The sequence below is a fragment of the Hydra vulgaris genome, chromosome 12, assembly GCF_038396675.1.
Source record: "Hydra vulgaris chromosome 12, alternate assembly HydraT2T_AEP".
Lineage (NCBI taxonomy): Eukaryota > Metazoa > Cnidaria > Hydrozoa > Anthoathecata > Hydridae > Hydra > Hydra vulgaris.
This window is the reverse complement of record NC_088931.1, coordinates 59567501-59582500: the sequence shown is the minus strand read 5'-3', so window position 1 is coordinate 59582500 and position 15000 is coordinate 59567501. Positions and strand designations below refer to the sequence as shown.

The 15000-nt window shown below is 25.2% G+C and overlaps 1 protein-coding gene across 16 annotated transcripts in view; it reads left to right on the top strand.

Annotated features, from left to right (window-relative positions):
- The window catches only part of LOC136088880 (mucin-22-like), a 68930-nt gene that overhangs the window by 38704 nt on the left and 15226 nt on the right, over window positions 1–15000 (top strand). For all 16 annotated transcript variants that reach the window (XM_065813920.1, XM_065813914.1, XM_065813921.1 and 13 more), the window contains 2 exons: window positions 1629–1658; window positions 4007–4036. In XM_065813920.1, the coding sequence (XP_065669992.1) occupies window positions 1629–1658; window positions 4007–4036 (60 nt within the window). The remainder of the gene's footprint in view (window positions 1–1628; window positions 1659–4006; window positions 4037–15000) is intronic.

The following is a 15000-nucleotide window of genomic DNA, read 5'->3' as shown; positions in this document are numbered from 1 at the left end:
AGCTTTCCTATCTATCAAATTCTTATAGTTATAATCGTCCTTCTGAGGAAACTCTGAAAAAACATGGATTATTGAAAAAACTTTTTAGTAATTCGCATACTATTATTTTAAAACCTGATAAAGGTAACAACGTCATCATATTAGATAAAGAAATAAATCTAAATGGTATTGATAAAAATATTCATGATAAAACTTAATTAAAGGTATTCTAGCAAATTTTAAATATTTGATTTCAACTGAAAATGACTAGTGTTAGTCGAAACATGTATTGATTTATATTAATAAAATGGTTTTACAAATTAAAAAATTTGTCTTGTTTATGAAAATATTTCCATTGTTGGTGCTTAAAAGAAATTTTGATTATATATATATGTATGTATATATATATATATATATATATATATATATATATATATATATATATATATATATATATATATATATATATATATATATATATATATATGTATATATATACACACACACACACCTATAGTAAAAGCGTAAAATATACACTTTGTTGTTAAAAATAGCTCTTAGTTTTTCTATAGTATTTAAACTGACAAAATTAAGGTTAGATTGCAACAAAATACATTAATTTAATTTAGGAAACTAATTAAGTTTAACGTTTTTTTTAAAAAACCACAAAAACGCAAATTAAACGACAAGAATGTTTTCATTTTATTTTTAAAAAAAACAACCATTCTGAATGTTTGTTTTTATTTTTTTACTATAAAACATGCGCAGAGTGTTGCTACATCGACTATCTTATAGCCTGCTGCTACAAGGAAGTGCTGCTACATCAACTATCTTATAGCCTACTGCTTCAATGGAGTATTGCTACATCGACTATCTTATAGCCTGCTGCTACATAGTAGTGCTGCTAGATTAACTATCTTATAGCCTGCTGCTACAAGGAAGTACCTTTACATCGACTGAGGGTTTGGTTAGAGCAGGCAGTCTATCAAATCATAAATTAAAGTTTGGTTGTGGATTTTTAATGAAACAACGTCTAAAAAAGAATTTGTTGCGTCTACACAAGATGAAGCATCAGTAAACAAAAACTATATTCAAAATTGAATGTTATTGGTCTACAATATGGATTGTGACAAACTTTATAAGAAAAAATATGATACTGAAGACTTAAGCAGTGATGATGATGATGTTTATGATTGATGATGATAATAATGATGATGATGATGATGATGATGATGATGATGATGATGATGATGATGATGATGATGATGATGATGATGATGATGATGATGATGATGATGATGATGCATTATTAACAATTAAGCACACATCTACAGATAATGAAAGAGTATTTTTTGTGTGCTCCAACTTTACACTAAAGTAAAACCATGCTTTTCAGATAAGTCATTATCAGCCCTTGTATTTTTAAAATACTATTATAAAAAGTAAAGTTAATGTTAGGATTTAAAGTATTGAATAAAATTGTTCATAAAAAAATATGTATATATTTAAATCCTAATTTTATTTAACTAAGATATCCTAAAATCAGTACACTTTTTATATATTTTTACATAATATATATATTCATTATATATTTTTATAAGTACGCTTTTTTATATTTAAAAATTTTAAATTTGATTTTTATATTTAAGGCAATCATACAATGAAGACAAAACCTAAAGGTATCTTATCTTTTTTTTGATACTCTATTTGTGTTTTATTGGCATAATATTTTTACAAAGATGCTACCACTTTTAAAAACTTCAAGAATCATGGAATAGCAAATAAAACTTTATAATAAAGTTTTTTAATATTTTTATAATATTTTAAATAAAAAGTTGTGCTAATACTCTTGTGAGTGTAAACTCAAGTTATTTGCTTATATATTGCTTATGCTTATATAAACTCAAGTATATTGCTTATATATTATAACTCGAAGCAATGTATAATATATTGCTTATTTTTAATACAAAAAAAGGAAACTAAACTTAAAAAGTTCTTTAACTTTGTTGAGATGATTTTTTATTATTATTAAGTTAAATATATAATAAGTATTATAAAATTTTTTGTTGTTGTTACTTGCTACTTGTATAACTTTGTAAAATTCTAAAATTACTTGTAAAAGATAAAACTATCAAACATATTGTTTCAATTTTATTGTCACTTGCTAGTTTTTTTTTTTTTTTTTAATTAATTTTTTTTATTTTGTTTAAGAACAAAGTTTTTTCTTAAGTAAGTATATATGCGGTAGTGGTGTAGTGGTAAAGCGCTTGCTTTATAGGCTAGAGGTTCCAAGTTTGATCCCCACCATGTCCCTAGTAATACCGCGCTGAACTTGTTTCTCCGTGCAAAGGCCTTGTTCATCAAGGTTTGTGTTTCGGAGTTATAGAGTTGAGAGAGGGTTATAACCACTATTAAGAAGCCTTCTCATCTGTAGTGGCCTTCTCGACCTTGAGGAGGTGAATAACAAAAAGTATATATATTTAAATAACTGATAAAGTGAAAAAAAGTTTACAATATCTTATTGTATATATTTTTTTAGAGGCTGTACTTTATTTCAAAGTAGTAAAAATCTGTAGCCAACAGTCTCTATCAATTTTACTGCACAGTTTTAGAAGATGGTGCTCAGGTTCTTGTAAATATTAGAGATAGAGGGAGTTTGTGGAATGCAAACATTAAACAAATTGTACTTTCTCTTTATAAACAAGTTTACAATGATCCAGAATCAAGTGAAGTTAGTAAGATTTTGCATTTGCATGCTTGTAAAAGTTCTTTTGTTTTCTGCCAAAGACATTATCGAAAAACATATAATTAATAAGAAGATTTGCAAGACCTATTCATTGCAATCTGAAATTAGGAAAACAAGTGAAAGAAATAGACATATGTTATTATGTTGAGCATAAAAGGTTGTTCATAGTTGCATTAACTTTTAAAACATTGTGACACGTAGTTAGATCAACAAAATTCAAAGATAGGGTCAATTATGTATTTTTATTCGTATTTGGTAATGATATGCTATATTGTTGCATTTGTATTGTGTTTAATAAAAAATTTCTGCAATCTCAATAAAACTCTGGTTCTTTTGAGACACCTAAACAACTTCTTTTAATGAATGAACTGTAATTTACAAACCTTCATAAATTTGTAAAACAAATAAACATTTTTAATTTAAAACTCCCATGAAAAGTTTCTTCTTGTTGTTCCATGAATTCTTTCTACAATCTATCATTCTGCTAATTTATCAATCAATACAATTATTATTATCATTATTAAACCTAATGAATCTACTGATTCATTAGGTTATAAAATAGCTTAAAAGATTTTTAAGCCAAAAGTTTTTAGGTTTTAAAATCGGATTCAAAGATTTTTAAGTCAAAATATGGTCAAAAACGCCTCGTTTTTTTCTCTTTGAGTGTTATTCTTCTAAAAAAAAATCTGTTCAGTATATTTTTTTGACTTTGGTACAGGATCTTCTTTATAGTAATGAAAGTAAATTTAGATCATTTCAAGTTAATAGCTTTAATAGTTTAAGAGAGACAATTGCCACAACAAGATGATGATATTTTGAGCTTTCTAAGACCAAATATATTCTAAAAACAAAACAAAAAGATTTTTTCTTAATTTTGTCATTAAAGAGTAAATTTTAATCAATTTAGATTTTTGAAGGGTTTGATTTGATTAGTGGTCTACCAAAATCCTAATATAAAAGTTTTGTTTTTGTTTTTAAATTCTTTTCGTTATTTTGTAAAGAAAAATGTTCTTGCTGTATTTTAATTTATAAACATATCAATTTTTGTGTATACAAAAACAAGACTATCTTGATTTTTTTTAACAAAGATAATTTTTTTGTTTTATTGTTTAATTGTTGAAAAAATCAGCAGTTTTTAATAAAAGTGTTAAAGTATAAGCTAAATGTTGTTGTAAAATAAACTCTTTAATTATGTTTAAACTGAATTCACAAATTTTTTATAACATGAAAAGAGGATTTAATACTTTAGCTGGTAATAATTAAATAAGTTTTGTATTTAAGGTAAAGAAACAACAATAGCACCACCTCCAGGTATCTGTTTTTTATCATACTTAAGCCATTTCGTAATGTTATTTTTAAAATTGTGATAAAATAGTAATAAATGTTTTTATAATGTTATAAATCTCGTATTTGCTTATAAAGTTATTCAAAATCTTGTACGTTAAGTCAGTTAACATAATAGCTTTGAATGAAAGTTTACTAAACTTAATTTACAAATTGTAGATTAAATTTCACAACATCAGAACTGCTTTTTTATGGTATGATGAACTTTTTAAATTCTGGTCACAGTTTTTAATGCTACATTTAGTCCTCTATACTTTTTTATAGTAAAAGTTAAATTGTTGTGAGTATGTGCCTCATTCAAACAAGGTTATACTTTGTTAAAGTCAAACATATTTTATCGTATTGCAATCTCTTTAAAATGTAAACAATAAATACAACTTTTTTTTTTGAATTTATATATTTATGCTTTATCGATATCACTACGTTTTACAATATATTCTTTATCAAATTGAGTTTATTTTCTTGTTTTTATCTTTATACTTATGTTTTTACTTGTTGTTGTTATCAATTTTAATATGTGATAAAGTAAACTTCAATTGACAAGTTTTTGTCAATTGAAGTTTACTTTTATTATAACCATGTAAAGTTAATGACTTAATTAATGTTTGACGATTTTTATTTATTTTTTATTTTAACCATTGCACTTTGCTTGTCTAACAATGTATATTTTTAAGTTTAAATCATAAATAATGTTTATGTTTTTATATCATTATCTCTCTCTATATATATATTTTTCTATGTGTTTTCTCCATTTATTTGGTTTTCCTTGTTTTATTGTAGAAAATAATTAGTATATATTCAATATATATTAATAAATACTCATTTTTATGCAAAGAGGAACATCCTGTTTTTATAATGAGATACTAATATTTTTTTAATTTTTAAATTGAAAAAAAAAAAGAGCTTTACCTAGAAATAAGTTTTTTGGTATAAACAGAACGTTCTTGTAAATTAAACTCTTTCCTATTGTTTAAATTGATTTCACTTAATTTTCATAGCATATAAATTGAATTGAATTTTTGAGCTCATAATTGAAAACATGTTTTGTATTTAAGCTGGAGGCCACAGTTAATGAACAAGGAACATCTCAATGTATCTGTTTTTCATCATGCTATATGCATATTGTCGTAACAATTTTGAAATGTTACCAGAACATTTAAAAACTTCAAAAATTGAGAATATTTAGTTTTTTTGTAACAATGCTTGTATTTTTGAATTTATAAGTAGGTATAGATAAAATAATTTTTTTTTATAATAAAGTTATTCATGGTTTTAAATTATAATAATTACTTTATTAACAAATAATAGCTTTTAATTCAATGTGACTAAACTCCGTTTCAAAACTTTAGTTTAGTCATTGCAATATCTGATTTGTTATTTATGTTATTCTTTATTTTTCTTAATTAGTTGAATAGATTTATATGGTTTTCTTCCCTATATAAACATCTCAAGCTAATATCAAGTTATAAGTCAATTAAATACTTAAGTTAAAATTACTATAGTAGTAATTGTTAACTTACATTTACTTATTATTAAATTGTTTTAAGATATGTGGTTGAACGTTTAATTATTGTTTTGAAATCTTTTTTTTTACTTATTGTATATTGCTCATGTATTGCTTTAAGTACAAATTTATATTTAGACTTTTATGTCTATATATATATATTTTTTTTTCTTGTAATTTTTTTTGTAGTAACTGTTTTTTCTATATTAGTAACTAAATATTAGCGCAAAATAGATATAAAATAAACTGATTTGTATTTGAAACCAAGCTAAAAGATACAAAAAAAGTTTTTTGAAATTGTAAATTATTTAAATAACTAGATTTTTTATCTATATTCAAAAACCTTGGATAATGTTTGAAGATAAGAGTGGCATCCGGTTTAGTGACTAGGAGCAAGTTTCAACAAAAAGTTTGCATTTCTGCTATCTTGCGAAGCAATTCCTTTTGGCTAATAGCTGTTGTATGACGATTACCAATCATACATTTGGATATGTTGTCTAATTAAAATAGTAGTCACAAAAAAAGTTGCCACAGTTATTTATACAAAGAAGTGAAGAAACTAATGAATCCTACATTCTTTTTCTAAAATTCGATTTTTTAATTATTTCTTCAGTAGTTGACTGCCATTGTCTTAGATTAAACTCAATATGACCAGTGTGGGATTTTGCACAATAAAAATGCTCCTCAACATATAAAAGCACAATTTTTTTCACAGAAAATTGATCCAAAAGTTTGCAATAATTTTCAGGATTCTTTTGATGAAACAAGCTAAATAATAACAAGCACTTACATAACCTGATTCTGTTAATTTACTTTTGAGAATGCGGAAATTGCCACAATCCACATAGCCTTTGGTATATTTTTAAATATGATGTAAATATCTCAGCTGTAAATATCTCATTTAATATCTAAATTAAATATGCAGTATCTCATTTAATATTTTAAATAATATAACAATTATTTTGTATATATATTAGGGTGGAGACTTTTTTACAACACATATGTCCTATGTTATTTTCTAATGAACAATTATGTATAACAACATAAAATCATATTCATTTGCATTATTTTTTCAAAAAGATCATCCACCAATAAAAAACAAAAATATCTCTAATCATTAAAACAATATTGTATTTGTATTTGCAGTTTGTAATTAATTTTCTTTTTTTTACATCTTAATATTAGACAAAATAAGTTTTAAATTAAGTTTCTCAGAGTTTATACATCTTGGCAAGTCTTGAGCAACTTTTAGTGCTTTTTCAGCACATATATTACTGCGCTGGATGTTTGCAATAATTGATGCTTCTTTAGTCCAATGCATTTTCAAGCAAGTAAGAGCTTTCTGGCTATTACCAACTTTCTTGATATCTTCTTCAAAATTACTAAAATCATTTTCATTAAAAATATGTTTTCCAAACCATATTTTGTGCAAGTTACCACTTACAAAATTACAAACTACTTCATGTTGTTCTCTAGACAAGTTAACAAGAAAATAACTTAAAAATGCGTAAATTTCTCTTGAATTCCGTCTTGCACAGTAAAGAGATTTATTAGGAAAATTAATTTTAATTTTAAAATTATTAGTAATTTATTAGGAAAATTAATTTTAGGAAAATATCCATTTTCTTTATAAAAACGATATGCTTTGCTTAGATCATAAAGCAATTTCATATCATCTCTCCATTATAAAATTTTGCAGTTTAATGAAGGACCGCTGTTATCAAATGCTTCAACAAGATTTTTTTAATTTTCAAAAATGAATTTAATAAAAAAATATTGTAAGTCAGGTGAAGAAGCCTTTTCAGGCAACAGAATCAATGACCAACTTCAAAACTCTGTCCAGAACATGATGTTGACATGAAACATACTGTAGGTTATCAAATCCAAGGTCACTAAACTTTTTTTGTAGTCTAGTTACTGTCCTTTTTTTTTTTTACCAGTATTAACAGCAGTTGTATCTGTTATAATCATTTCTATACAATTCCATAAATCAAGAGTCAATAATTTTAACCAATCCATTAAAAATTGTGCTTTACCATCTTTTAAGATAAGAACAGCTAATTTTACTTCCTTTGTACCATTTTTAAGAACCACTACTTGGTGTTCATTATAGTTAAAATATTTTCCTTTAAAGTGGATACACCAGTTTTCATTTTTTAATTTTTTTTATATGACCTTTTTAAGTTTTTTGCTTCTCTCATAGTATATATTATTGAATAATTAGGTGTTTCTATATCTGATCCAATATATTTAACTAAAAAATTGCACACCGCTGCAACTTTTCTTGATGATAACTTTGCTGCTGTTAATAATTTCAAAACTGATGAATTTGTGCAATACCTCCTCATTCTGTAGTTAGTATCAAATATTGGTGTGTCAAAACATTCATCCCCACTAGTCTCAATAACTATAGTATCAGAATTGGTAATAATATCGGTATTTTAGACCAGTAATAATATTAGTATTTTAGATGAGCTTTCGTTTTGGATGTTTCTGATTCTCTTTGATGGATAAATTTTTGTTGGGTCAGCTACTTAGAACAATAGCCTGCTCTTCCTTGTGTTTCTATCTGCATATTGTAAAAATTTTTGTTTTTACTTGAAAGGTGTGGGGCTACTTTTCAAATCAGTAGTATCAAACACTTGAGTAAAAGTAGTGTTAACTGATTTTTTTGGTTATTTACTTAAATATTTATCATAATCTGTTATTAGATTTTTTACTTTACAATAAACCAATTGCATTGATAAAGTAAGAAATAATGTTTTTACCACAATTCTCTCTGTTCTAAGCAAATTATTTTAATTCGATTTAACTTTGACTTTTCTAAACACACATTTGATTTGAATTTTCTAATCACTGTAGGCTTAGATGGTATTTTTTTGACATTCTAAAAAATAAAGTGTTACTGAAATTATTCCATTATATTAAAAAAGACAAATATTTGTAAAATATACGTTTTCAAAATAAAATTTAATTATTTTTGATTTGCCTGAAAGGTAATATTACAAATATCTTATGATTTGTTATTATTTGTTATTGTTCTCATAGATGATTTTTAGTGTGTATTTATTCTGTTTTGTGGTTTATTTAATATATATATATATATATATATATATATATATATATATATATATATATATATATATATATATATATAATTAAATTTTGGAAAAAACAACTTTTAATGGAACTTAAAGTATTTAAGTTCCATTAAAAGTTGTTTTTTCTAAAATTTAATTATAAAACGCTCTGTTTTTGAAAAAATATATATTTTCTTAAATATTGAGCACTTAACAACAATTAAGAGTTTAGTATTTTTAATACTAAATCATACAACAGCAATATATATATATATATATATATATATATATATATATATATATATATATATATATATATATATATATATATATATATATATATATATATATATATATATATATATATTTATATATATATATATATATATATATATGATATATATATATGTATAAAATATATATATATATTTATATATAAAATATATATATATATATATATATATATATATATATATATATATATATATATATACAGGGTGCAAAGAAAATTCTGTCCCACTTCTAATAAATCATTGAATGCGTGTATTTCTTAGAGAATTTCATTTGTTTTTACTTAATCTTACTGTTTTTAATTGTTATTTACAAAATTTCTTACAATTTAAACTTTATCTTACAATTTTAATTGCTATTTACTATTTTTTTCAAAAATAAAATTTGCTATTTTTAGTAAAGTGGACGCGAGAAAGAGTTGGATCACAATCATTGACTTGTTGAAAGCTTGAAAAACCAGCCCGTAAATTGTGTCTTTGACAAGTTATTCGAAGCGAATGGTTAACAAGGCCATAAAACAATACAAAGAGTTAGGAAATGAGATGGACCGCCCTCGAAGCAGCTGCCCGCCAACTACAGTCACTCCAGTCAACATCAACAAGATCCATTGCAAGATCCGCCAAAACCCTCTGCGCTCGATGAGAAAGATGGCTGTTCACTTTGGAATTGATGAATAAAGTGTGCGAACAATTGTCTAAAAAAAGCTTGGGTTGCGTAGTTATTGAATCAATCGGGCGCACTTCTTAAGTGATAAAACAAAAGCAAACAGAAAGCTACGTGCCAAGAAGATGTTGCGTATGGTTGCTGGTGGTTGATTAAAGCGAGTGTTATTCACGGACGAGAAGATTTTTACGATTCAACTTATCCACAACTCCCAGAATCTTTGTCAACTTCTCAAGTGTGGTTTGAAAAACACTTTTGTGGCTAAATTGGTGGTCAAAAGTCATTTTCCGAAGTCAGTGATGGTATGGGCAGGCGTATGTGCTACCGGAAAGACCCCGCTCGTATTCATTGATCAAAATGTGAAAGTTAATGCCCAAGTTTATCAATAAAACATTCTGAGAGATTCATGTGGTTGAGCTGTGGGGCTCAAATCACTTTGGTCAGGCTGGATTTACGCTACAACAGGAATGGGGCCTGGCCCACGGAGCCACATCAATAATTGCTCTCTGTAATCAACTCTTTCCGGGATTCTGGGGCAAGGATGTTTGGCCAAGTAATTCACCAGACTTGAACCCCCTCGACTTATCAATCTGGTCGATCTTGGAACAGAAGATCTCAGGCAAAAGATACACAACAGTGGACGCCTTGAAGTCGATTCTGAAGAAAGCTTGGGATGAAATTACCGTCCAAGAGCTTGAGACCATCATCGAGAGCTTCCGAAAGCGTTCGAAGTGCATCGGCGCTGATGGTGGAAACTTTAAACATTTATTATAATTTTTTGATACTTTGAACTTAAATAAAAATGTTGTTACATTTTATCCGCACCCTGTATATATATATATATATATATATATATATATATATATATATATATATATATATATATATATATATATATATATATATATATACACTTATAGTAAAGGCGTAAAATATACAGTTTGTTGTAAAAAATAGCTTATAGTTTGTCTATGGTATTTAAACTGACAAAATTAAGATTAGATTACAACAAAACGCATTAATTTAATTTAGGAAACTAATTAAATTTAATGTTTTTTTAAAAAACCACAAAAACGTAAATTAAAGGACTAGAATGTTTTTAAAACATTCTAAATGTTTTTATTTTGTTTTTTAAAAATATAAAACATTCTAAATAATTTTATTTTGTTTTTTAAAAATAAAAACCATTCTGAATGTTTGTTTTTATTTTTTTACTATAAATCATGCGCAGAGTGTTGCTACATCAACTATCATATAGCCTGCTGCTACAAGGAAGTGCTGCTACATCAACTATCTTATAGCCTGCTGCTACAATGGAGTGTTGCTACATTGACTATCTTATAGCCTGCTGCTACATAGCAATGCTGCTAGATTAACTACCTTATAGCCTGCTGCTACAAGGAAGTGCCACTACATCGACTGAGGGTTGGGTTAGTGCAGGCAGTCTATCAAATCATAAATAAAAAAAAGTTTTTAAATATTTTCTTTTCTTTAAAACAATTTTTTTTTTAAAAAAAACGTAAAACTGATCTGACAATGATAAAGTTAAAAACGACCATGCAAAAGTATATATATAAATATATATATATATATATAAATATATATATATATATATATATATATATATATATATATACACAGACGTTATAAAAAAATAGGAAGCTGCAAGGACTTCAGTACACACATCAGTTATCTGCTATATAGCCTGCTACGACAAAAGAGTGCTGCTACATCAACTGAGGTTTAGCATGGGGCAGTAATCTTTTCTTTCATTACTCTTTGTTTTTTTTTTCTTTTTCTGAAAAATTAAAGCCCACATTTTTACATTAAGAGCACAAAAATGATATTAGGAAATTTTGTCCTTACATATGTTGCAGCCATAGTGCAGTGGTAAGCCCACTTGCCTCAAAAGCTGAAGACCCCTGGTTTAATACCACCTCTGGGCAAGTTTTATAACATCGAAAGGAAGGAGAAGTGAACTTCCCTTCAAATGCTCTTTTGTGGTGCTTTGCGATAACCGTAAGGAGTTCGAGGGCACCTAAAATTAATTAATTTAAAAAATATGGATTGAGTATAATATACATATATATACTTAACCCTATCTTTATAATAAAACAAATAGTATTAAAAATTAACACCCAAAAATTAAAAAACGCTATGATTTTGTTGTGGTTCCATGAATATAAAAATTAAAATAATAAATTTATATATAACCCTATCTTTACAATATTAGCAAATAGTATTTGCAATTAAAAAGTTAAACACACACAAACTAAAAAATCTTCTGGTTTGGTTGTGGATTTTTTTTTTTTTTTTTTTTGATGTTGAGTTTCAGATATTGTTATACGTCATTGTATTTACAGATGTTGTTGGGCAGATATTATTATACATTATTATATTTACTGATGTTCTTGGGCAGATGTTATTAGACATGGCAAAAACTAATGTTGCTGCCCTGACCTGTAGTTTTTTTTTGAAATTATTTATGTTTTAAAACTTTTGTCATTTAGTCAACAAAAAATAACTTTTGATTAAAGCTAACTGAACTTAATTATTAGTTTAAAATTCACAACAACTGAACTTTTATTTGTTATAATAAAATTCATCAATTTTAGTACACAGTTTAATGCTATTTTTTGTCCTCTAAAGTTTCCTTAAGTCTAAGTTAACTCCTAGGAGAAGTCTTAGTTGAATAGATTTTTATTTAAATAAAATCAAAGAATTTAAATATTGTCGTTTTTTTAAAATATAAAACAATAAATAAAAAGTTTGTGTTTTTAATATATTATTTATTGATTTATCGATAACAACAACATTTAATATATATTCCTTTATATATTTAATATATATTCCTTTATATCAAAATCTGTTTTTATCTTGTTCTTATCCTTTTACTAGTTTTTTTACATTTTGTTATTTTTTAATCTTAAAATAAAAAAAGTAAACAAAAATTTAAAACTTTTTGCTCTTTTATAGTGTTAATTTTTTTAATTATTTAATTAAACATTAAATAGTGTTTTTTAATTATTTTTTAAATATTTTAATAATTTTCTTTTTGTTGTTGCTTGCTACTTGTAAAACAATAAAGATAAAACTTCCAGTCATATTATTTTAATTTTATTGTAACTAGCTTTTTTTTTACCATTTCTTTTGTTTTTGTGGAAAGAAATGTGCCTCTCTCAAATGGTTCTTCATTAAACTAAAATCAACGATAGTTTGATACTGATAGATTGATACTGCAATCTGTTTAAGATAAAAACAATAAATTCAAAGTTTGTGTTTTTAATATATTACTATATAATATATGGTTTATAAATAACACTAACATTTACTATATATTCTTTATCAAAATAAAATTTTTCTTGTTCAAATCCTTTTACTAATTTGTGTTTTTACTTTTAATTCATTTTTATTATTTTGTTTAAGAACAAGATTTTCCATATATTTAATATATAAGAATAAATAATAATTTATAAAAAATCTAAATTTTTACACTATGATATTGATATATTTTTTGTGTTTAATTTATTTTGAAAGTTATTGGTTTTTAAAAAAAGTTTTAAATGGTGTGGAGGTTGTTTTTGTAAAATAAATACTTTAGTATTATTTAAAATAGGGTTTCTGAATAACGTTTAACAGTAACAGTCAAACAGCTGTTTTTTTGAGAAAAATCAAAATCAGCAAAATCTGTTTTTTAAATAAAATATTTTATAAATATAATATATATATATATATAATAAGTAAAATATTTATATAAGTCTTTACTGTTTTTCTTTTTTTTTAATTAAGATTTATGCAACAAAAAATTTTGAAAAATTTTTCCAGGCATTTACTGTAATGATAAAATTTTGTTTTGATATTGTAATTTGTTTAAGCTACATAAAGTTTCGTTAGAACTAAGATTTTTCAATAAAAGTTTCACATAAATAAAAATAAAAATTAATGATTGGTAAAATAAATTTTTTTTAGTATTTAACACGTTTATTAAAACAGTTTTATTTGATTTTTCTTTTTAATAACAGTTTAATTTGTAATTTTAGAATAACAAGTAATTTTTTTGTTAAAAAAAAATTAAGCCCAGGAACAAGTACTTTAAAGTTTCTTATTTTAACACTTCTATTTTATTAATCTGGAAGGTTTCTTTATAAATAGAGCTTCTAGTACCAGTTTTTCCAATGCAATAAATTGAAAATAATAATTATAAAAATTGCATTGTAACCAAGTTGTGATTTTTATTTTTTTTTTATTGTTGGAAAAATGGTCATTTAATATCATTAAGTCTGGATTATTACATTTAATATATTAGTCTGGATATACGCAACAAAACAGAAAAAATACAATTACAAAAAAATCGAAAGGGCATTGCCAGCATTGTAATAAAATAAAATGTTCATAAAATTCTACATCTATCTTAAAAAATCACTTAAAAGTCATAAAATTTGTTTAGACAAAGCAACAGAATCAACAGTATTAACAAATAAGAGAACAAATGAGAATGGTATGTGGATTTGCATATGAGAACAACAAATGAGAATGGTATGTGGATTTGCATATGAGATCAACAAATGAAAATGGTATGTGTATTTGCATATGAGAACATCAAATGAGAATGGTATGTGGATGGCATTTTGACTTAAGCTATTACCAGAAATAAATACATTCATCAGTCAATAGCTCAAGGTGGATATTATTTCCCTGCCAATGAAAGTGATGTAATAAAACTTCTGCAAAAAGATTTTGATAAAAAGCATAAAATAATGATTGAAAAAATGATATCATGAAATTAAAAGTAGCTAAAGAAGAAAAGTTTAATGTGACTAATGCTGAGTTTAAAAACTTAAGTGGGCAAGGGTATTTTGGAGTTTATATTTATGATAAAACTGATGATATCCATCATATATAAAACAAGATGATTTCTAATTTTTGGTTCATGCAATACTTTTGCTATGGTTGAAATAATGAAACAATGTCTAAGTCTCTTTGGAATATAAACAAAAAAAGAATTTGTTGCGTCTATACAAGATGAAGCATCAGTAAACAAAAACTATATTCAAAATTGAATGTTATTGGTCTACATTATGGAGTGTGACAAACTTTTTAAGAAAAAATATGATACTAGAGACTTAAGTGGTGATGATGATGATGTTGATGATTGATGATGATGTTGATGATGATGATGATGATGATGATGATGATGATGATGATGATGATGATGATGATGATGATGATGATGATGATGATGATGATGATGATGATGATGATGATGATGATGATGATGATGATGATGATGATGATGATGATGATGCATTATTAACAGTTAAGCACACATCAACAGATAATGAAAGAGTATTTTTTGTGTGTTCCAACTTTTACACTAAATAAAACCATGCCTT